This window comes from Cricetulus griseus, chromosome 7 (genome assembly GCF_003668045.3).
Source record: "Cricetulus griseus strain 17A/GY chromosome 7, alternate assembly CriGri-PICRH-1.0, whole genome shotgun sequence".
Lineage (NCBI taxonomy): Eukaryota > Metazoa > Chordata > Mammalia > Rodentia > Cricetidae > Cricetulus > Cricetulus griseus.
In genome coordinates, this window is record NC_048600.1 from 116,955,590 (window position 1) to 116,980,743 (window position 25,154).

At 41.6% G+C, this 25,154-nt stretch overlaps 1 protein-coding gene across 2 annotated transcripts in view; it reads right to left on the minus strand.

Annotated features, from left to right (window-relative positions):
• Nsf (N-ethylmaleimide sensitive factor, vesicle fusing ATPase) overlaps positions 1–25,154 on the minus strand; it is a 135,642-nt gene that overhangs the window by 89,675 nt on the left and 20,813 nt on the right. For both annotated transcript variants that reach the window (XM_027427915.1, XM_027427916.1), the window contains exons 2-5: positions 24,600–24,685; positions 22,834–22,933; positions 20,190–20,229; positions 2,818–2,984 (exon numbers count right to left, since the gene is read on the minus strand). In XM_027427915.1, the coding sequence (XP_027283716.1) occupies positions 2,818–2,984; positions 20,190–20,229; positions 22,834–22,933; positions 24,600–24,685 (393 nt within the window). The remainder of the gene's footprint in view (positions 1–2,817; positions 2,985–20,189; positions 20,230–22,833; positions 22,934–24,599; positions 24,686–25,154) is intronic.

Below are 25,154 nucleotides of genomic sequence, written 5' to 3' on the forward strand. Positions count from 1 at the left end.
ACTATGAACAGCCGTCAACAACTAGACAGCCGAGTGGCATCTAGGAGCCTTCTAGACCACCTGACACAAACGGCAGCGGCTTGAGCATGCATAGGTCAGGCTTCTTCCCTCGGTTGGCATTGCTTTCTCCTATTAACTAGAAAGTTCTGCAGCAGCAGGAAGTGTGCCTACTCTGTCCCCTGCTGACCTGCTATGTCAAAGATAATGACTGGGACATTCTTTATGCTATTAAACATTTATTTCACTCTTATCTATGTCACTGGCTGTGCATCCATGGGCCAGGATTCACCTTCTCTGAACCTAAAATTTCTCGTTTGGGAAGACATGAGACATGAAAATCCAAGGTTCATTCTAATTCTAATGTTTTCTTCTTTTAGGGTTTTTTGTTTGTTATTTGTTTATTTGCTTTCCCTCATCTCCCATAGGGCCTCACTATGTAGCTCTGACTGTTTTGTAATTCACTCTGTAGACCAGGCTAGCTTCGAACTCAGACATCCTCCTGCCTCTGCCTCTATAGTGCTGGGATAAGATGTGTGTCACTATGCCCAGCTCATTATAATGCTTTCATTAAAAATACATGGTAAGTTGTTCCTGTACATCAGTAATTCAGGTTCTGTCTACAAAAGTTTGATACCATAATATATGAATATTTAGACTGCTATCCTTGCATATTTATCAGGGAAGACATGAAGTGAAAGTAACACTCCATTCTCCACAACAGGGCTTGCCTTCTTTCCTCTCCTGCTCCCCCTCCTGAGCTGTCTCCTGACACAGAGACCTCGGGGCAGTCTGGGCACATCGGCAGCCACGGCAGTGCTGGTGGCCAGCATTCCCAGACACTTTGCTCCCAGGATCCCGCTATTTACTTCTGAGGACCCAAAGGGCTGTGTTTATATGGAATTTATCTACTGAGATTCACCATATTAGAGATTAGAAGAGAAAAACAAATATCTGTTTAAAATAAAATCACTTTCTACAGCAACAAGAAGAACAGCAAAAAAAACTACAAGGGCAAAAACCGTGCTGTTCAGTTTTTGCAAATCCCTTTCCTGTCTGGCCTCCTGGAGACAGCTGGATGCTTCCACTGCTTTGGCAGTCGGGGGTACCAAAGTACATGAAGTAATCGCTGCAGAACTGCACCAAACTCAGGCAACAGAGGAAGAGAGAGATGGCAAACCACCACAGTACATTATAAAGGTGGTTTTGCCTTTGTAGATGCTCTGAAAAGGACTCGCCTACACAGCTCTCCCACCGATGTTTGAGAACTGTTGCTATGGAGCTGTGATATGAGAAAGGAGTACAGAATAATCGAGAAAGACACAAAGGCAGGTGTGGTGGCTCGGGCCTGTTAGCTCAGCACTACTTGGGTAGGTGAAGGTGTTGGGATGGGTTTAGGGTCAGCCTGGGCTACATGGGATGAACCCTGTTTGTAAAACACAAAAATCACAAATAAGAAAAATATAACAGTAAAAGCAAAAGAGCTACAATCATTTACCGTATAAACAATGTATGAATTCACACTTTCCTTGTATTTTTTTTTTTTTGAGACAGGGTCTCAGGGCAACCTGGCTGGTCTCAAACTTGCTGTGTAGCTGAGGACGGCCTTGAACTCCTGAACCTCCTGCCTCCACTGTCCAAGTGCTGGGATTACAGACATGCACCATCATGCCTGGCTTTAGGTGGTGCTAGGACTAGTGATAGAACCCAGGGCTTCGTGCATGCTGGGAAGCACTCTATCAACCAAGCACACTTTATGTAGTTAAAAGAATGTTTTTCCTAGGAGATTAATCATCTGGTATTAACTGAAACACTGGCAAACCTTATCAGTGAAGGACTGAACTTCAGGGTCTCTATGATGAATTTATTCTGGGAAGTCCACCCTCACCAGAAGTTCAGACATACTGTGTGTGTGTGTGTGTGTGTGTGTGTGTGTGTGTGTGTGCGTATCCGTGTGTGTCCGTGTCCGTGTGTGTGTGTCCGTGTCCGTATGTGTGTGTGTGTGTGTAGAGGCCAGAGGTCAGCTTCCAGGATTGTTCCTCCATTGCTCTCCATCTGGTTTATTCCACCTTATTTCTGAGCCAGGGTCTCCTACCTGGAGCTCACTGATCTGCCTAGGCCAGCTGGCCAGGAGCCTCCAGTAATGCTCTGTCTCTGCCTCCTGGGGCGGGATTATGAACAAGTACGTTCATCCCATCACTCCCAGCTTTTTGCCTGGGTGCTAGAGGTCAAACTCAGGTCTTCAGGTTTGCTTAGCAGCCCCTTTACTGACTGAGCGATCTCCCCAGCCCCAAGTGCTGCTCTTCTACGGAAACATACTAGTAACACAGGAAGATATCCCAGAAACAAATCACATGTCCCATAGCAAGAAGAGAAAAAAAAAAAAAAGAATTTAACTATATCTCTACCATGTTCCCAAATTTGCAGGAAGAAAAGCTGTTGTGACTATATATGACATCTTAACATAATCTAAAAGATTTTTAAATTTTATGTATATGTGCCTATGTACCATGTACAGATACCCTTGGATGTCAGAAGACAGCACTGGAGCCGGAGCTGGAGTCACAGGCAGTTGTGAGTTGTCTGAAATGGGTGCTGAGAACTGAACTCGGATCCTGCAGAGGAGTAGCCAATGCTCTGACCTGCTGTGCCATCTCCCTGGCCTCCTAAAGCTGTGCGAAGGCTTTTCTGAACAGACTGCTATCGGTTCAGTAAAGTCACTCCACAGTTTGTGTGGAACTTTTCCTAGGAAAAGTTCCTCTAAGTTCTTCCAAAGCTGAATTCTGGACATTGGCATTTGGATGGCTATAAAGTGTCTACCTGCTGTCCCACTGAGAAGGCCTGGTTGTTGAACTGCTGGATGAATTCTGCTGCCATCTTGTCGGTATCATATGGGTTGGAGTCGATGTTTTTTTTCTGCAGAAAGTCAATCTCGATGGTCATGGTGCCGATGCATTGCTTGGCTTTGTCAAATGAATACAAGGCGACTAGGAGAAAAAGGAGCATTCTTTAAGAACCACAGGAACACCAAAAACTTAGGTTCCTAGTTACAAAGAGTTCAACATGAGGGAATATAGCAGCACTTGACCAAAAGGGAGCTTCATGTGGGCTTCCCTGGAGGAGCACACAAGCACAGACTTAAAATCAATAGGCAGAGATTTCCTTACTCACCTGAGTTAAGAAGAAAATATTAAACGACATTCCGTCACCTTTGACCCCTCATCCCTCCATGACAAAGAAAAACACATCACATCCCTCTCTTCACAGTCCCTGTACCTCCCTCCTCCTCGTTTAACAGAGGACAAAGAGACAGTATGGGTGGCCTCCGTGGAGTTGGCGCAGCATGTGGCTACCAAAGATGATTTTGTTTGATCTAGGAACATGCTGCCATGAGAGAGGTGGGACAATTCCTTGCCCTAAAAAAGTAAAGAAGAGGCAGTGGGGGGGCTGGGGGGAATGGCGGGTGGGTAGGTGGCGGTCTTGAGAAATGATACTTCCCAGGGGTTATATCCTGTGGTGTAAGTACTAACTTACACTTCTTCGTAACACTGCCAGTGTGTTTACTGAGCACCACTGTACCCAGGAGCTGAAGGCATGTGCCTACAATCCACAAGACAAGCATATATAAAGCTCTGACTAAGAAAATCCCTACTTAAAACTTAAAGAGTTTTAAACTGGCTTTCATGAACTTAAATATTAAAGCACTACATACAATTTTATATTATACAGTAATTATTCAGTCCCAAATGCTTAAGTGTACAACTCGCTCATGCCCAGTGAATAAAGAGCCCAGCCCTGCTCTTCAGTTGAACTAATGTCTGTATGTTTACTTCCTTCTGGTGTTCTGAAGGCCAGTTCTAGAGTGTGCGGATGGCCACTAGGAACATAGCCAAAGTGCTTTTAAGCAGTTGCTGAGTTTACCTGGCTGAGCCCCTCTACAATAGCCCCTCTACTTGCCTATGCCTTACCTAATGTCCTGAGTCTGCAGGTCCCCAGGCCCTGGAGCTATGCACACCATGGGTTAGCCATGCTCATTCTCTAATCTGTTTATGCTAGTGATGCTTAGTAGAGTTTATACAATGTAACTAGTTAGAATATGAAATTTGGACATTCTACTGTGAGAGCCAAAGTTAGGTTTTAAGTTTTAATTACTATGCCATAGAGATCCATGAAACAAAAATGCCTCTGATCTGCAAGCCCCTAGCCCAAGGACAGATAGTTCCTAAAATGCTGGAGGCTGTTGTTTATGAGAGATAACAAGCCACATGTTTTCACTGCCCTAAATGAGTTTGTTTGCCCCATCTGTACTGGATGTGCTCGATCACTTGTGGGTGGGAGGTTCACAGCCAAGAAATAGGTCAGGGTATAAGCTTGCACCTAATTGGACTGGAAGGGAAATGAAATGAATTGTGGGTTTTCCTTTTTTTTTAATTTTTAAAAAGTATTTTTAATTTATGTGCATTGGTGTTTTCCCTGCATGCATGTCTGTTTGAAGGGTGTCAGATATCCTGGAATTGTAGCTATGGAACTGGAGTTACAGATAGTTGTGAGCTGCCATGTGGGTGCTTGGAATTGAACCTGGAAGAACAGCTAGCATTAACTGCTGAGCCATCTCTCCAGTCCCTGGTTTTCCTTCTCAAGCCCTTACCATACTTGATTCTGGACCATTTCCCAGGAACCTGGGTATGGACCTGGCCAGAGGACCCATCCACCTGGCCAGTATTTAATTAAAGTTTGCTTCAAATTTGGCTTGAAACTGTGGTGGGATTAACATTTTCTGGAGATTCAGACTACCCACCCAAATTCTAAAGCTAGAACTATGGGCCTGAGGGGCTGCTTCAGGAGGCACGTGCCTTGAGATGTTCCAAGGCTGCAAGGTTCTGTTCGTGGATTATCGGAGTGAACTTCCATGCTGAGAAACACAGCAAGCATCTATGGAGGCCTTCTATTGAGTCATAGTCTGGTTCTGTTTTTGTGAAATCCCTATCTGGGACGTGGAGGGATTTCAACAGGATCCCAATGTTCTCCCATCCAGGGCATATAGAGACATCATCACCTGCCCATCTGGTTCTGGTTAGAAAGTTTTGTTTCCCGGGGAAAGTTATGTTCGTCTTGTTGGAAAATTTTGTCTGTCTATTTCTTGGGAAAGTTTTGTGTCTCTGTATTCTCTTGTATATCCATAAGTTTTGTTGTATTGTCTGTCTTGTTAGAAAGTTCTCTCTGTCTGTTTCTCATGAGAGTTGTGTCTCCCTGTTTTCTTGTAAAGTTTGTCTATGTTTTCTGGTGTGTTTGGAAGTTTTGTTGCAAGCATGGAGTTGAGACAGAAATGCGTCGGATATTTTTGTTGTCTTTGCTGCTGACAGCAGCCGGTCACCACCGCTACCATGGCTGCATTTATGGCGGGGGCTCAGAATTTATCTCGGAGCTCTCTGGCCACTGGATTTGGGTTAGTGGGAGTTCATATGTCTTTTGGGTGTGGGTAATAGTAAAATTGTTTTATGCTGTTCTATTTTGGTGGAAAGCTGGCTCTAGAGTTGGAAGTTTCCTCTATGTCCCAAGTCAGTCTGAGCTACCTGACACAGTAACAGAGGGAAAAAAAGCAAAGCAGACTAGCCAAAAAAAAATTATACTTGGTTTATGTAAATATTCTGTACCTTAAGATTTATAAGTTTATTTTGTTGTATATAGTTAAAAATGAAAAAAAGAAAAGTAAAACTAATAATACTGGATGTTGATAGTTAAAACTCTATGCATGGGTAATTTTAAAGGAACAAATCTATGCTTGGGTAATTTTAAAGAAACCATGTGGCATGATTCCATTTTGTGATATAAGCAACACATGGATTGCCACCATCTTTGGGCAGCCACAGGCCTGTCAGTCATCTTTGCTAGGGTTGGAGAGGGCAGATGTCATATGACTTCACCATGTTTGGACAGCCACATGCCTGGCCGCCATCTTTGCTAGAGTTAGAGAAGATGGATGTCATGTGATTTCATCACCATCTTGATTAAAGGTGACCAGATGGAGTGGGCCTACCAAGGAGGCAACATCAGGTCTCCAAGATATTTTGGATTAGGATACATTTTTATATGATAACTCCTGACCTGTCCTGAAAACAAGGTTTATGAAAGATAGGATTTAAAAACAATGTTTGTTTAATAAGGCATCGAAGCTTCGTGCTTTTATATACAAGAATGTTCCCTTGCTCTGGCAGCTAAAATTTGTAATGTAAGAGTCACCAGGTGACAATGGTTTTAAAGACAGGAAGGGATCATGTGGAACAGCTAGGTTTGAGAATGTGTGACTCAGAGAATGTGTCTCTCAGTTTCTGAAGAGAGTCCAGCTGCAATGGTGGACTTTAGTTTCAGAAATGCTGGTGCCAACTGATAGTCATCAGAAGCTTCAGACACAATGAAATGGAGCAGGCTGGGATCTAGGAGACAGGTTATGTAGATGCTGCTGAGGATGGGGCCAAAGAAGTGATCCAAGCCTTTCGAGGAAACCAAAAGATAATGAGCTTTGGATTGTTTGCACTGTTGGAGCTTGGTTTTGCCTTATGCAGATTGTGGTTATGCCCTGTTTCTTCCTCTTAAAATAAAAGAAAGGGTACTTTATTTTTGATGTTGCAGGAACACACAGTTGAGAGATTTTTAAACTTCTTTAAGAGGGAATTAAAGTTTTACAGAAAATTTAAAAACTGGTATGTTTTAAAGAACATCTTTAAGGATATTTAAATTACAAGGCTATGGACATTCTAAGTTTATAAAATGTTTTATATTACTAATATTTGAAGTTAAAATAAATAAAAGGTTAAAAATTAAGGCCACAGCTATGAGCACCAAATGTTCCTGTCTTATGATGCAGCAAGACAATGACCTAAGCAGCCTGGTAAAGAACTTGAAGTAGCTTCTCAACCTGTAAGTCTCATCTCTATGGGCTTTGAAAGACCTTTTAACAGGGGTAGCCTGGGACCACCTGTTGGATGCTTGCATTGAGATTCATAAGTAGCAAAACTGCAGTTGTGAAATAGCAATGGGAATGATTTTGTGGCTGGGGGTCACCACAACACGGGGAACTGAATTGAAGGGTTGAAGCACTGAGAAAGTTGAACCACTGGCTCAGAGAATGCCTCTCCTTACCTAAGGTCTATTCATGACTAAGAACGTATGTCTAGCCTCCTTGTCTTTGCTAGCTTGGTTAATCTTAAGCGATTTTGATAAATCATATAAGACACTATTATATGCTGTAATGGTATACTATATAGATAGGGGTCAGGAAATTTCCCAGTCTTTCTGTGGACTATGTTTATGAGTTAAAAGATTTATTTTGAGACTAAAGGAGCTTCAATTCAGAAACATTTTTAAGGCCCAAACTTAGCAGAGATAAAGCTATAAAATCCTTTCCCAAAGATCAGGCATTTAGACAACAGCCCCCATTCCCTCTGAGGTTTGAAGAAAGTTCCTGCTTGCTGAAACAGGAATCATTCTTAACTCTGGCAAAAGAAATTTATGGCCCTTTTATTAACACATGGCTATGGTGCCTATTAACTTGTCAAGGGCAATGTTAGCCTCTAGGCTCCCCCAGTCCCTGCTCACAAACCCTACCCCAGCAAGTCCTAGTCTTAGGAAAGCTAATAAGTTACTGTAAATTGTTAAAGATAATTAAGAAAAACCAGACTACATTTGGCACCCAGCATGGGGTATGGCCACCTGGGAGAAGTCATGCCAGTCAACATCACTACAACCTCTGCCTGGGCTTCTCTGCAAGCACTCTCAACAGTCAGCTGTTGCTCACAGGGACTCTGTAAAGTGGGCTGAACAACTTCCCAGAGCTGGGAGCAGTAAATGTGACTCCACGGGAAATGAAAAGATATGGATTCCTTCAAAACTAAAAAAGACACCGGGCATCGGTGGTGTACACCTTTAATCCCAGCACTCAGAAGGCAGAGGCAGGCGGATCTCTGTGATTTCCAGGCCAGCCTGGTCTCCAGAGTGAGTTCCAGGACAGCCTCCAAAACAATACAGAGAAACCCTGTCTTGAAAAACCACACACCACACACACACACACACACACACACACACACACACACACACACACACACAAAAAAAAAAAAAAAAAAAAAACTAATAAAGAATAAAGATAAGATTTGGATGGAGGAGACTTCCTAAGGATCTTGGCTGCAGGCATGAGGAAGGAAGTCAGAAAAGATTACGGGACAGGTGACGTGTGCTCTGATCCCTCTGCATGGGAACAGCTCTGAGACTGGATGAGACATGATAAATCCTGTTGGCTACAGAGTCCTCACAACACTTTGTCTATGCAGTCCAAATGGACTTATAAAGTTGACAGACGACAGATGTCTTTTACCTGCTCAAACATAAAACAAATCATTTTTAGCTGACTTGTGCACACTGCACATTCCATACTTGTGCTAATACAGATATATATGTTATCTTTAAAAGTTTGTGTGCTTTCAGAACAAAAGGACTAGACACAAATAAAGACAAGACAAGTAGCCCAAATGATCCAGCCTTTCAGAATGCCTTAGTTACACTTTCCTCCAAAATCTCCATCCAGAATAACTTCAAAGCTGCTAGCTGAGATGGTCCAACCTCACAGACTACTCCAGCCAAGACTTCAGATAAGCTCTACACTTTTCCATCACACAGAGATTAAATTAAAAAAATAATAATACAGTTAGCTCTCCCAGAACTGACAATTATCCCAATTTTCGAAGGGTCCCCTAGAGACGCCATCACCCCCAGACAACAGGAAACAATCTAGAGAACAGAATACCCACATTCCTAAGAGGTGGGATGGATGGTTTCTGGTGATTTGGTGGATGTTTGTCACTGTTTAAAGGGGTTGGTTGCAAGTTGTTATTGGTCATGATCATGGAGGAAACTAAACAAAGGAGGTTAGATTCAGGGATTTTTTTTTCTTTCTTTTTTTTTTTTAAAGGGGGGATATTAGGAAGGGGCAGATTATTGAACAACTTTAAAAATAAAAATGATAGGATAAAAAGGTAGATTATTGAATTTACTTTTAAACTAAAAAACAACTACTAGTCTCAAATATTTCACATTAGTATGAACTTTCGTATACTGATACAAACAAGGTTATTTCTGTTGTATTTGTATATATGTTTCTACTCTTGTTTAAGGTATTGTACCTATACAGCTCATTTTAAAATGTACTGTATAGGGGGCTGGAGAGATGGCTCAGAGGTTAAGAGCACTAACTGCTCTTCCAGGGGTCCTGAGTTCAATTCCCAGCAACCACATGGTGGCTCACAACCATCCGTTATGAGATCTGGTGCCCTCTTCTGGTGTGCAGATATACATGGAAGCAGAATGTTGTATACATGATAAGTAAATAAATAAATCTTTAAAAACATGTACTGTATAAATAAGAAATACATGAAAGTAGCTAGTCATCTATAATAATCAAAATTTTAGTCATCTTAGATATATTTGTTTAGCTTAGATACATTTAATAGATAATGGTCCTCAAATTTGTCAGAGATCTGATGCATATGGCATTTAAAATGTTTAATGGGAAAAGCTTGACAGAGAGAGACTCCCAGATCCGAGGAGTGACCCTGAGGTCTTCAGAGAAGATGATGAGGCATCATTATGTCTCCACCTGGATTGTGCTAACACTAACCACTGGGCAAGACTACCCCAATGCAGCACCTGCCACCACGACCTGACCCAAACTATGGACAAGCAAGACACTAAAGATTTGATTGCTCTACTTTGCCTAGACAAAGTAAGGTCAGTTTCTCTCAGGTTCCTCCTCCATGGAAAAGCCTCTCACCTTCTGGGTTTGGCAGCTGAAAACTAATGCTCTGCTCCCTATACCATGGAGCCACAGGAGCCTGGGATGACTACCTAGGTAATAGACTTGTCTCTGCTATTTTAATTGATACATAGACCATTTGGGTTATGCTGCATGCTATAATTTATCCTCCTCAGATCTCTGATTCTATTGATGGCTAGGATAACTATAGCTTTGTCAGCAGGCAGTCAGGTCCTTCCCAAGGCTGCAGCCACCTTGTTAGTTTATTTCATATGTAAAAACAAAGCCTTGCTTTTCTAGAAATACTAGGTCTCCTGTAGAGAAAAGGTAGACAGGGTTGCCTTGCTAACAGGCTTCACATTAAAAGATAAACAGGTTTCAGATGTAATTTTCCACTAAAGGAACAAGATTTGCATGATTGTTCTCAGTAATAACTACTTGTGTCTCTGGTAAGGGATTAGATGGAAAGAAAAAATATTAAAGTCTATGTAAGTACAGGGGTCTAAGGTATTATGACGGTCTGAAGATGTAAAAGCTTAAATAAGTTTTGAGGATCTCAGAAAGTGATTTAAGATGTTTAAATGCAAGTTACAAAAGTATAAGTAAATGATTTAAGAAGAAAATGGGAAATGTATTAGATTTCTTTCCATTTCTATGCTGTTGTTACATAAGATTTCAAAAATTCAGAGTTTTACCATTGACCAATGGAGTTCTGATAAGTTGGTAGAGCAGTGACTACTTACTGTTTAGTCACAAGCTCAAGATTTTAAATTTCCTTTGGCTGTCTTCTAAATATAGACTTAAAGATGCTTTTCATCCAGCCAAAGACATCTCTGTCTAATCTATATCTGGCTCTCTGGACAAAGGAAAAATGCTCATTTTTTTTTAACCCAAATCTATAGCTTTGCTAGGGCTTAAAGGTATGAATCTACTCAAGCCGTTTTACACTTGTTACCTGCTTTTTCTGAAATGTGCATTTCAGTGAAGATTGGTAATGCTATAATATATCTAAGACTTTTATGTCTTTTTGTAAGCTAAAAAAATTCATGTAAGCTTCAGAGAAAGGAGGGAGTCATAGGACTTGGATCCACCTCTCACAGGCCAAAAGGACTCCAGATAAGTGCAGGTAAGTTTCCCCGCCTGTCTATTCCCAAGAATGGTATTTTTCTCTCTCCTGGTCTTAAGACTCCTCCCTTTCTCCAATTACTAGGACTATGGGCCTGAAAGTTCCAAATGTAAGATTTTCCTTTAAGTTCCTAAATTTTAACTTCTGTCCACAGTCTGTATCCGTTTCAGCAGATTTCCACTCGGCTGACAGGCACATCCAAGCATCAGCTGCTGGCTACAACCTGCTCCAAATGACTTCGAGCCCTGGACTTGCTGGAAGCTGATGTGGACCAGTCCAGCCTATGTAAATGCTCCCTGTCTTTCCCGCTGGGTCAGTGAACCAGAGGCTTCTGCCTGAATCCCCTCCCAGCCTTTGACGAGCATCCCAGCCCTCCTGGACCCTGACAGCAACATCCTAGTTTCAGCAGGAAGTAGTTACAGAAGAGAGTACATCACCCTTTGCCCCCAAACAGGCTGGAATGTTAAATCAAAAGGCAACTCCCTAGCCTGGGGGACAAAATAGCTACCTATAGTGCCTATTGGCATACCAAGAAAGGTTAAAACCAAATAGATCCAGATCTATCAATGGGTAGATTCACTAGCTGAAATAGTTCTGTAGTATGATAGGACACTCAACCTGCTCTATGTAAAACAGAGAGGTCATTATATAGCTTTAAGAGAAAATTGTTGTTTCTATGAATCTACTCAGGAATCATTAGAAATAATCTGGCTGTACTCAAAAAACCACTGCAAAAAAAGACAGTAACTCTGATGCCAGCCATCACAGGGCCTTTGGCCCTTCTGTTTCTGATGTTGGCTCTTACATCATGGATGCCTTAATTAAACACTAATTCCTGTCTGGGTACCATTACGCCGATGGTCATTAGATCTCAATATATAAACAGGTACCCACCACTGAGTCAAGGATTTGACTCAGGATGCAACTGGGGGTAGGGGAAGTGTGAGAGCCAAAGTTAGATTTTAAGTTTTAATTACTATGCCTTAGAGATCCATGAAACAAAAATGTCTCTGATCTTCAAGCCTCTTGCCCAAGGACAGATAGTTCCTGAAATGCTGGAAGTTGTTGTTTATGGGGGATAACAAGTCACATGTTTTCATTCCCCTAAACAAGTGTGTTTGGCCCATCTGCACTGGATGTGCTTGATCACATGTGGGCAGGAGGTACATATGCCGGAAATATGTCAGGATGTATGCTTGTCCCTGACTGGACTTGATGGGAAATACAATGAATGATGGGTTTTCCTTCTTAAGCCCTTGCCATACTTGATTCTGGGCCATTTCCTGGGAACCTGGGTATGGACCTGGCCAGAGCCCATCCACCTGACCAGTATTTTACTAAAGCTTGCTTCAAATTTGGCTTTAAACAGTGGTAGTGGCCGGGCGTTGGTGGCGCACGCCTTTAATCCCAGCACTTGGGAGGCAGAAGCAGGTGGATCTCTGTGAGTTCAAGACTAGCCTGGTCTACAAGGGCTAGTTCCAGGACAGCCTCCAAAGCCACAGGGAAACCCTGTCTCGAAAAACCAAAAAAAAAAAAAAAAAAAAAAAAAAAAAAAAAAAAAAAAAAAAAAACCAGTGGTAGTGGTCTTATTCTTGATAAGTGGGATTAACACTATAATTGATGCTATAAAATACTCAGGAACACTTTTAGTTTTTTCTTTAAAAGAAAAAAATCAGCTAGGTATGAGCAAGAAAATTAGAAAAGATGAAATTCATATAAAATCCAATAGGAGGACTGGAGTGATAGCTCAGTGGCTAAAAGCACTTACTGTTCTTTCAGAGAACCCAGAGCTGGGGGAAGAGGTGTCATTTTCTTCAGTTAAGTACCATGCATAAGTTGCCTATGCTCCAGTAACCAACCTACCACCCATGTGCACACAGATGATCCTAAACAAACTCAGGTAGTCATATACAAACACAGAGAGACAGACAGACAGATGGACGGGAACACGGACACACACACACACACGAATGAAAGTAGAAAAGTTGTTGGGGAGAATGGCTTCAGTGAAGAGAGGGAAGAGGAATGAGAGAATAACGGGAGGCCAAGAATGACTGAATTTAATATATACATGTATGAAACTGCCAAAGAAGAGCAATAAACTCTTTAAGATTTTATTATGGGGCTGGAGAGTGACTTAGAGCTTAAAAGCAATGGCTGCGTTTTCAGATGTCCTGAACTCAATTCCCAGCAACCACCTAGTGGCTCACAACCATTTATAATGAGATCTGGTGCCCTCTTCTGGTGTGCAGGCATACATGCAGGCAAAGCACTGTATACATAATAAAAAATAAATCTTTAAAAATATTTTATTATGTGTATTTTAAGAGCTGCTGGGGAGAATGATTTCAATGAAGAGTGGAAAGGGGGGTGTAATAGGATAATGGGAGGGCAAGAATGACTAAAATTTATTATATACATATATGAAACTGTCAAAAAAGAAAAATAAACTCTTTCAGATTTATTTTATTATGTGTATTTAAACTATGTGTATAGTGTGTGTCTCTGCATGTGCATGCTGGTGCCCTCAAGGCCAGAGGTATCAGATCCTGGAAATTGCGAATGGATTGAAGTAGGTCCTGGGAACCAAATTCAGGTCCTCTGCAAGAAAAACTGCTGAGCCATCTCTCCTGTTTCAAAAAATAAATCTTAAAAACATACAAAAATAGATTTTTAACATTCATTTTGGACAAGGGGCATGGTTCATTTATGAGTTACACTGGTCAAATAGTAAGGAGTGAAAGCAAAGAGTCACTGTATGGCTTTCGAATGACTCATCACTATTAAACACCTGACACTAAGGTTTCAGTGGTTTACAAAGATGTTCTCTCCAAAGGAATCCTGAGTCTGTACATCAACAGATCTTGCTGGAATCTAAGTAACTCATTTAATCTCTCTGTGCCTTCAACTGTCACAAGTGTCACCAAGAAGACTGGTAAGTCTTAACAATCAGCAAAACTGCAATTTCTAGTCTAAACTTACTTCATATACTATAGCTACTTGAGTTGTGTACAAAGATTTTCTTTGAATGAAATTGCTTACATAATCACATTTAAAAAATACTTTAGCTTGGCATCTTAAATGGGGGCAAATATGTTTTAAATATTTCATAAACAAAATAACAGAGCCCAAATAAGGGCTGGAAAATGTACTAACGATGGAAGAATAAATTCAAGTTTTGGCCTAAAGTTTTCAAATACTCTCCTGCTTCCAATTATGACCTTTTGGTCACTTGTCACATTTTGTAGCAATTATAGGTTAAAGTTATATGTTGAGCAACTTTTTTTAACAAGATTTATTTATTTATTTATTTATTTATTTATTTATTTATTATGTATACAGTATTCTGCCTGCATTATGTCTGCAGGCCAGAAGAGGGCACCAGATCTCATTACAGAAGGTTGTGAGCCACCATGTTGTTGCTGGGAATTGAACTCAGGACCTTTGGAAGAGCAGTCAGTGCTCTTAACCTGAGCCATCTCTCCAGCCCATGTTGAGTAACTTTTATAAGCAAGAGAGATTCACTGTTGAAACATTGTGAAAATGAGTCAGTAATTCCACTACAGGTATTTGTTTCAGACACTCTTGAACATCTGTCTAAAGTGAGATCTACAGGGAGACTCAGTATGGCATCATTTGCAATGGCCAAACACTGAAAAACACTGATCGGTAGAAGAACAAGAAACAAAATGCAGTACACTCATATCATGGAACACTGTATAGCAATTTTGTTAGAATAAAAGCTTGATATAATTTAATAAAGATATATAGCCTCTAAAATGTTGAATGAAAAATATATTTCATAAGGATTTGTATACTGTGATACTATTTTGGGCATTAAAGATTCCAAGACAGTTTAATACATAAGTATTAATACATAAGTGTGCATATATGCACATACATATGAGTACTATCTTCAACTTGAGGAATCTAAATATGTATATTAAAATATCATCACTAAACTGTAGTTACTAAACACATTTTAATTTAAGGTCATGTTCCTAAATAGCAAAACCAAGCTGCTAAATTTTCTAAGGCTGTGGTCAGCACCACGGACAGTGTTCCAGGAGGTCAGCACCATGGCCAGTCCCATGGAGACAGGTGTCTGAAGGTTCAACACAGAACAAAGCGAAGGTGCTGAATTCAGTAAAGAAAAAAAAAAAATTATACTGCAGAGGCAGGCGGATCTCTATGAGTTCAAGGCCAGCCTGGTCCCCAAAGCAAGTGCCAGGATAGGCTCCAAAGCTACACAGAGAAACCCTGTCTTGAAAAAAAAATATTATACTGATTAAAGTGATTTCTACAAACGCTGGAGATACGGTTCAGCAGTTAAGAGCACTGGCTGCTCTTGCAGAGGATCTGCACGTGTCATCTCAGTTGGTTGTGACTCCAGGTTCAGGGAAATTGAATTAAGTCTGATAAAAAAGGAGGTGACCCTCCCAGAAAACACTCTCACACTAAAATGACTGATTTACCTCCCAAGCCTCACAGACAGGACTTCCATCTCAGATCCCCGGAATCGCCTTTCTCCAAAGCACACCTGCATCACCACCCACACTGATGAGCAGTTCCTGCCTTTAGCACCACACCATCCGCATCAGCCAGGTCCTAACCTGTGCTTCACACAGCTGCCCAACCCACCTTCGTCTGGCTCAATCACTTGACTTACAGTTTAACCCAGGAAGTCCCCTTGATTCACCTCTCTAAAGCTCTGACTCTCAGGTGGGTGGTGGCGGCGCACGCCTTTAATGGCAGCACTTGAGGCAGAGGCAGGCGGATCTGTGAGTTCAGGGTCTGCCTGATCTACAGAGTGAGTTCCAGGACAGCCAGTGCCACACAGAGAAACCTTGTCTTAAAAAAACAAAACAAAACAAAAATCATCTGATTCTAGACAAGAAACCATTTCTGGTAGAAGGAAACTATTTTTGAAACATACTGTCAAACATAAAATACATTTTTTTTTTTTTTTTGGTTTTTCGAGACAGGGTTTCTCTGTGTAGCTTTGGAGCCTATCCTAGCACTCGCTCTGGAGACCAGGCAGGTCTCGAACTCACAGAGATCTGCCTGCCTCTGCCTCCCGAGTGCTGGGATTAAAGGGGTGCGCCACCAACACCGGCTTTTTTTGGGGGGGTTCATAAAATATATTTTTAACCCATCAAAGTTTATAATATACTGTTCTATTGCTGTGATAAGGCACCATGGCCAAGACAACTTTTAGAAGAAAACATTTTATTTGGGGGCTCACAGTTCCAAAGGGTTAGAGTCCATGACCATCATGGTAGGGAACGTGGCAGCCAGCAGGCAGACCTGGCCCTGCAACAGTAATAGAGCTTACATTCTGGCCCATAAACACAGCAGAGAGAAAGGCAACTGGGAATAGCATGGGCTTTTAAAACCTCAATGCTAGCTCCCAGTGACATGCCTTCCCAAACAGTTCCATCAACCAAGGACCAAGCATTCAAATATATGAGCCTGTGGAGGCCATTGGCATCCAAACCACCTCATATGCCTTTTCAAACAGAAAACAATTATATTGAAAGTTATGTTTAAGGGCTGGATAGACAGCTCAGATGTTAAGACAAACACCTGGGTTTAGTTCCTAACAACCTCACAGGGCAGCTTGGAACTCCAGTTCCGGGGGGCATCTAATGCTCTGAAGGCACCAGCAGGTATGTGGGTGAACATACACTCACAAAATCATGCAGGCACACACACACACACACACACACACACACACACACAGAGAAAAGTAAACCTTTTTGAAGTTAAATTTAAAAACATTCTTGCCCTTCTATTTAAACAAATAAATTTAAGGAAACGACAAACTGGCCCCACAATCAAACACATTGCCTCATTAAGTATCTCACTGAGTATTTGCTCTTGTCTCTGCTGAACAGGGAACCCTGGCTTCACGAACTGACCTACTTCGCTCAGGTGCTAACTCCCCCACTTCCCCAGCTTCGCGTGATGCTTCAGGTGACGAGGTGATAGTTAAGGGAGTCACTTATGTCAGTGTTTCCAAAAGTATGACTGAGAAAAACCACTTAAAGGTGACTGTTAAAAACACAGACATGTGAGTCAGAGTCCCCCAAGAGCCCGTGAAACTATTTTTAAAAATAACCCTTCCAGGCAATCCTTTCAGGCTGGTCTGGGAGGTACCGACTGTGCGCTCCTCTCCATCCAATAGCCACATCTAAACTAAGCCCCTTCATTTTTACCCCCATTTTTTCTACTCATCTCTCTTATTGGTTCCACAACGAATAATGAGCCAACTAGAGGTAACCTCAATGCTTACCTTCCCTCCAACTCAGACAAAAAGCAAGCTGTCATGTTTCTAGGCAAACACTCCCACTGGGATTCTCCCCCAGATCTTTGCTGTCACTTTTCAGAGAAAGAGGAACAATGTGTTACCACTTTACCAACTTCTCTCAGATATTATCTTCTTTGATCCAGTTTAAAGCTACTACAACTGAGAATATCTTCAGAAGTGCTGGGCTGAGAGATAACAGTGGCCCCATGATAGCAATGAGGACAATAATACCACACACAGTCCCCAGTCACAGGACACCATGAACACTGAATTATTTGAAGAGAGAGATGAGCATACAGAATTCCCACTGCGGGAAAGGAGGAGCAGAAAAGGAGGGTGGGAGGCATAACCACACACAAAACCCAGGCAAAATCTCCCTCCCCTAAAAGGTAAACATAGCACCAAGTGACAGTAAAGCAAAGATTTGGAATTCAGCTAGGCATGGTGGTATGACTTTAATCCAAGCATTCAAAGGGCAAAAACAGGAAGATCTCTGTGAGTTTGAGGCCAGCCTGATCTACATAGTGAATTCAAGCCAGCTAGGGCTATATAATGAGACTGTCTCCAGACAGACAGACAGACAGACAGATATAGGACGTGGCAGTCTACAGCTCCAGATACAGAGAAATTACATGAAAATAAGACTAGAGATAACAACATCGATCTTTTTCCTTTAAAAAGAAAAAAAAACATTTTGGATGTGAGTCCAGCCTTCAATAGCTGAACCATTTCTCCAGCCCAACTGTTTCCTTTTTAAAATTTCAATGTACATATAAGTCTTTTGCCTTTATGCATGCCCATGCATCAATGCATACAGGGCCCTTGGGTCCAGAAGAGGGCTTCAGATCCCCTGGGACTGGGATTACAAAAGGTTGTCAGTCTCTGTTTGGGTACTGAGAATTGAACCTGGGTCCTCTGGAAGAGCAGCCAGTGCTCATAACCACTGAGCCATCTCTCCAGCCCCAACATCAATTATTTTGGAAAATAAGAAAAGATGGTGCAATAAGAACCATGGCAGTGGAGAAAAAAGGGCAGTTAGAGGGATTGGAAACGTGACTGAACAGTTGAGAGCACTGGTTGCTCTTCCGGAGGACATGGGTTTAATTCCTGGCACTCACATGGCAGCTCACAACTGTCTGTAACTACAGTCCAGGGGATCTGACACTCTCACACAGACATACATGCAAGCAAAACACCAATGTACATAAAATAAAAATAAATAGAATCTGTTTTTAAAAGGCAGTTAAAAAAAGAAAATGAAGGATCATAAAACCAACAGAGAAACAGGCCATATCAACCAACCTTCCCTTTCCATTGCAAAAATTATCCATGGTAAAGATTGTACTTCTCTATAGTAACAGAAAAGAATTCTTCTAGACCAATAATATTACCCATAAACCATGAGAAAGAAACTCGCTTGCAAAATCACTATAAAAAGAAAGTAATATGTAACTAAGTACCACAACATTTCAGTTGTGAAGTGTCTTCCTCCAAACATCCATGAAATGGAAAACCAAACCAAACCAAACCCACACACAAAAACACAATCACAATTTGAATGATCTCTCCTTAGACAAATCTTAGTTGTTTTATTATTTGTTTGTACATGTGTGTGTGTATGTGTGATGTGTGTATATGTGTCTGGACACAGTGGGGGGGCATGTGCATGCACATACATGTGAAGACCTTCGTTCATTGATTTCTACCTTGTATAATCTCTACCTTATTATATATAAGCTTGTTATACCTGGAGCTTACTGATTCTGCTGATCTAGCTAGCCAGCTTACTCTATTGTCTCTCCCTCACAAATTCTTGGATCATAAGTAGGCTACCATGCCCACCCCAAGATTTATGTGGGTGCTGGGGATCTGAACTCCCGGTCCTGAATTCATGAGCACTAACCCACCTTTCTTTCCAACCCGTGATTTTGTTTTTTCTTACTTGCTTTTTTTGATCTGGGGATCCAATATAGGGCCATATACACATACAACTGAGGAAGTGCTTCCATTAGATTGGCCTATAGGCAAATCTGTGGGGCATTTTCTTGACTAATGATTTCTTGGCTAATAATCCCAGGCAGGTGGTCCTGCATTGTATAAGAAAACAAACTTTGAGAGCCATGGAGAGCAAAGCTGTAAGCAGTATTCCTCTGACCTCTGCTCTGGTTCCTGCCTCCAGGTTCCTGCCCTGCTCAACTTTCTGCCTTGGCTCCCATCAATGGTGGACTGTGACAGCTATGTGCAAGCCAAACAAACTCTTTCCTCCCCAAGTTGCTTTTGGTCATGATCTTTATCACAGCAACAGAGGGCAAATCAATACATGAGGCAAGCACTCACTGAGCCACACCAGCCTCCTCAACACTAAATCAGGAAACTAAAACTGAGAACAGAAATAAGTGTGAGAAAGGCAATGAATTTAGCAAATTACTCATGAGAAGATGCGTTCAAATGAATTTAAGATTCTGTGAATGAAGAAAAGAAAAGTAAGATTTTAAAAAAGATAAGCCGGGCAGTGATGGTGCAAGCCTTTAGTCCCAGCACTCAGGAGGATCTCTGTGAGTTCGAGGCCAGCCTGGTCTACAAATTAAGTTCCAGGACAGCCTCCAAAGCTACACAGAGAAACCCTGTCTTGGGAAAAATAAAGATTTTTTTTTAAAGATAAAAATTATCAGGGGCTAGGGAGATAGCTCAGCCAGTAAAATGCTTGCCCCATAAGCATGAGGGCCTGAGCTCCAGCAATGCGGTAGAAAGCTGGTGAACTGTAACACCCTTAGGACACACCTTACTAAGAGAAGAGGAAGAGCTACCACACCTGTCCTCTCGTTTGTACAGCTGTGATTAGTACTCTGAAGGAATGAATGGTTAACGAACGATAATCAGTAATTATATAGGACTTAATAACTGTGAGAAAAATACAAGAAATCTCTTTTAGGTAGCTAAAAAAAAATACCTACCTTCTATTTCCTGCCCAATAGAAAGTCCAGCCCATTTTCGCTAAAAAATAAGTGAGAGAAAAAAATGGTTAAAATCAAGCCAATCAAAGTCAGAGAAAAAAGAAAAGATGAACAGCTGCGTGTTTCAGAAAGGCACTGGAAAGCCCAGACACACGTTACGTGCTGAACTGTGACCCCACACTCACCCACCCACACCCCAAAATGCCGGTCTTTAGCCCCCAGAACCTGTGGCTCTATTTTAGGATTAGGGTTTTGTAGACTGCAGTAGGATAAACCCTAAGCCAGCATGACTGGAGATACAGGAGCATGTCACATGATAACAGAGGCAGAAACCGAAGTGATGCCAGCCACGGACTGCTAACCCCACCACCAGCTGGGCACCGTCAGCCTTCCCAGAGCCCTCAGAGGCAGCTTGACTCTGTGGTACCTTTTCAAGCTCCTAGTTTTCGGAAGTATGACAGAATGATACTTTTTCATTTTTATCCATTTTTGTTTTCTTTATCAATATTTTATTTTGTTGAAATTTTCTATTATTTTAAGCTTAACCAAATTGTGGTTCCTTTTTTACAGATAATCCAGAAATGAGTGTATATTAGACCTTATAGGAAATGTATGAAGCTTGACTTTTTTTGTTTTGGGGATTTGGTGTTCATTGTTGTTGCTGTTGTTTGAGACAGGGTTCCACTATATAGCCCAGGTTGGCCTGGAACTTGGGATCCTTGTTAGGGTGTGCTACTGTGGGCCTCTTGTGCCTGGAGTCCCCTTCTAGAGCACAGCTGGCCATGGCGTAGAAAGCTTTATGCAACACAACACACCTCACCATCCTCACTCCAGCAGCTGTGTCTGTTTTAAGGGCACAGTTGATGGTAGTTTTGTATAACTGTTAGAATACCTCAAATGCAAATTTCATTCATGAAATTAAACTAGAACTAGTCAGATGATCCACACTGAAACTTAAGCTGGGACTCAAGCCACAAACTGGTTAGGATTACCCTGTGCAGTCTGACCCCCAAATTTTCAGGCACTTAAAGCCAGTCCCCAGCCCCGAGGACGCTGGCAGGAGGCAGGACAGGATGCATCGAGATAAGAATCCTACCTTGACACAGATTTAAAATCAGCTATTACTAAGAACACACCATAGAATGCTGGGAAAAATAACTTCTGCCTGAAAACCCATGGCTTGTCTACTTTGCCCACAGTGGATTGTGGGGTGGGTGGTTAAAGACGTGCTGTCCCATGAACAAGGGCGATGAACGCTCCCCTTCCAGCTTCTTTCCTAGGGTCACACTCCTTCCTCTGGCCCACATCCCCTAAAAGACCCTCTGTAAAACGCCACCTTCTATCTGGCCAAGGTGACATTTAATGATGCTAGTTAAACCTAGACCTTGGGACACAAAGTGGCTACACGGAGGTTCTGGACTTTTCCTGCCAAGACTGTCTTTGAATGACAATGACAGTATCCAGCGTTTGTCCTGAGGATTGAATCAGTTACCACATTGGAGTGTACTTAAAACAATGCCTGGCTGCGGAGTGTGTCTTGGGAAGAATTTGTTTTGTTTTTTTGAGACAGGGTTTCAGTATGTAGCTCTGGCTAGCCTGGAGCTCTGTTTAAAGCTGGCGAACCCAGTGACAGCCCAAACTTTCATTAAACTAAATTAATTAATCAGTTCATGTATTTTTTAGGCATGGTCAGGGTCTCATATAGTACAAACTTTTAATCTGTAGAGACAAACGTAAATTTACAATGCTAGGGGTGTAGGATCTTGAGTGTCAGGTGTCACTTGTAATACGGAGTGAGCACTGGGGAGCATGACTGGGCTCCTCACAATCTACCCATGGCTACATCCAGCACCTTCCCAGGGCTAAACAAGCTCAGGAAGTTAGGTAGTAATCTAAACAACTACTCTTTGCAGGTTAGGTCTGACACTACAGCATTATAAAACCTCTACTGGGGGCTGGAGAGATGGCTCAGCAATTAAGAGCACTGGCTACTCTTCCAGGACCTGGGTTCAATTCCCAGCACCCACATGGCAGCTCACAACTGTCTGTAACTCCAGTTCCAGGGGATCTGACACCTTTATACCAATGCACATAAAATAAAGTTAAATAAATCATCAAAAATTAAAACCTCTATTATTAGATTTCAATTTATAAATAAGATAACTGAGGTATTTTTTTAATATATTTTCTGTTACCCTGGGATTTAGCATCACACCTTTTCCAAGAGCTAACTGATATTACTTCAGACTTTTTTTTTAATTAGAAAAAAAATTAAGACAATACAAAGGTATTGCTGTAAATAACTGACAACTAAGAATGTATCTTTAGGGTCGGTGTGATGGCTCAGAAGGTTCAAGTGTCTGCCGTCAAACCTAATGACATCAACTTGAGACCCAGGACCCACATGATAGAGTGACTCCTGCCAGCTGTTCTCTGGCCTCCACTATGGCAGGTATACCCTCTCCAAAAACAAAATAAAATAAAAACTTTTTCAAAAAGGAATGTATCTTTAAATTCTTTATGATGCATCTAGGTGTTTTTCTCCAATGGGAGTCAATACAGTTACAGGGCAATGCTTGCTTGAAATGAGTCAACTGCTGTAGCTCCTGGGCTGTAAGAAAGCATGCTGCCTGCCGTTGGTTACCTGAGGTAAGCTGAATGCAACGCTTCCGGGAACCACCGACGGATGGGTCCTCAGTGTAAATATGTATTTGTGATTGGGGGAGGTCCTCACAATCACATGCCTAAAAGACAGAGCACAGTCAGGACTCCAATTCACAAGAACATGTCTTTCCCACCTTTTCTTCCCACACACAGATAGAAACATGAGAGTCCTGACAGAAAACTGCAAACTTAGTTCCCAAACTATAACTAGAAACTTCTTCTAGACCTAAAGACACCTTGGCCCTGTACAAAATCCAGCCAAGTACATCCAGCTCAAGGCATCAACTTTGTGACCTTTACAGGGAACTGAAGAGTGATTCAGAGTCTTTGCTATGAAGTAAAAGAAAGATGATTTCCTCCCCTGAGGGTAATTTCACACATCCCAGTAAAATAAACGGAGGTGAACAGACCAATGGCAGAGGAGCAAGGGTATATAGACAACTGTTTTTAAGGTTGCCTATTAAATCTTTCATCAGACTCTCTCAAAGCTTGAACATTTATGATGGCAATGTATAAAATAGTTATTAGAAATGAAAAATTTCCTCAAACACATCAACTTTCATACAGATGTCAAAATTTCAAAGAACTCTGGACCAATTCCTAAATTATCAGACATTATCCATCACATATATATTATGTAAAGCCATCTGTGATAGTCTTCTTCCCCAGGAAACCAATGAGTCCTTTGAGAGAGACTTTTCAAATCTTGTTCTGTGCCACACTATCTTTTGTATATAAATGACAGTGGGGATCGGGGACAGCTGCAGAACAAACCTGTCAGAGCCTATACATGCCAGGCACACACTCTGCCATTGTGTCACCTCCCGACCCACCTATCTTCCAACAAATAGCTTTTATACAATGTTATGTTATAGTTAGTATATATACATACATACATATATATATGTATATATATATATATTGCTTTGCTACTAAAACACTTAAATCTACTATATTTTAAGTGCAAAGTTTATGTGGAAGAATTCCATAAAAGTCTCTCATTGATCACTGACACCAGTCCATTTGTTGAAAATCTTATCTTCAAATTTAGCATCAGGGAATGCTTGATACTGTCTCCCGCTCATGCTGAGGGTAACTCCCTAAGACCCCAGAGGCAGCCTTTTGATGTAGGTGGCATTGAACTTGCCAACAGTCTTTGGAAGGTCAGTTCATGATGTGAATCAGTTAAGATAAATTATGATGAGAATTCCTTTAAAGATTTAAGGGTTTCATAAATCTTCAACTTTTACACCTCTTATATTATCACAGTAACAATGATCACAGTAGTGAAAATTATGGAGGGCTTGCTAACGTGCTGGGCACTGCTGTAAATGTTTCTTTGGAGTAAATTATTCCTCACAACTGCCCCATTTTATAGATCAGGACACAGGAACACAAACATGGCAAAAACTGTGATCATCAGTTTGTGACTGTCAGAGCGAGGATCCAAACTTGGGCAATGTGACTCCAGAGCAAGATGACTACCAACTATGCTATGTGATCCCTGTACCCAGTGTGTCTGTGATAAGAAAACCAGCTTCTGGAAAGGTTCTATGTGGTATGTATACTGTATCAAGTTTTGACATAGTAATGACTGAAATAAATGACTCTCATCTCCATTTTCCAAGTCAGCAAGCATAATAAAAAAGGGTAATTTCCCAAATTTTCCCTACAATGATTCTTTGGAAGTTTCTAAAACAAATCTTAGCAAGTTAAAAGAATCAAGTCAGAGAGCTAGCTACTTACTGTCCAGACTGGTAATCCTTCTCGCTCACAACTGCACAGTTGCTTAAGGACAATTCATCGGTAGGGCACCTCGCAGCTTGCATACTCTGTAAGGATCAATGATTAGAAATACAAAATTAAGTCATCCTTCCTTCCTTCCTTCCTTCCTTCCTTCCTTCCTTCCTTCCTTCCTTCCCTCCCTCCCTCCCTCCCTCCTTCCTTTTCTTTTTCTTTTTCTTCCGGGACAGGGTTTCACTGTGTAGCCCTAGCTATCCTGGAACTAGTTCTGTAGACCAGGATGGCTTTGAACTCACAGAAATTCACCTGCCTCTGCCTCCCAAGTTCTGGGATTAAAGTCAAGTGCCGCCACCACCTGCTTTAAGTCAAGTTTTCTAACCAGAAAGAACATGGCATCCGTCCTGCTCTTTACTCTCAATCACCACAGATGCTGTAGTAAGCATTCCTCCTTTCTAACTCTTGCCCTTCTTCCTCCTGGGTAGCATCGAGCCCTTCATTTGGGAAGCTGCCCATCTCTCATTCCCTGTGGCTTGTGTGACCTCTGCAGCCACACACACT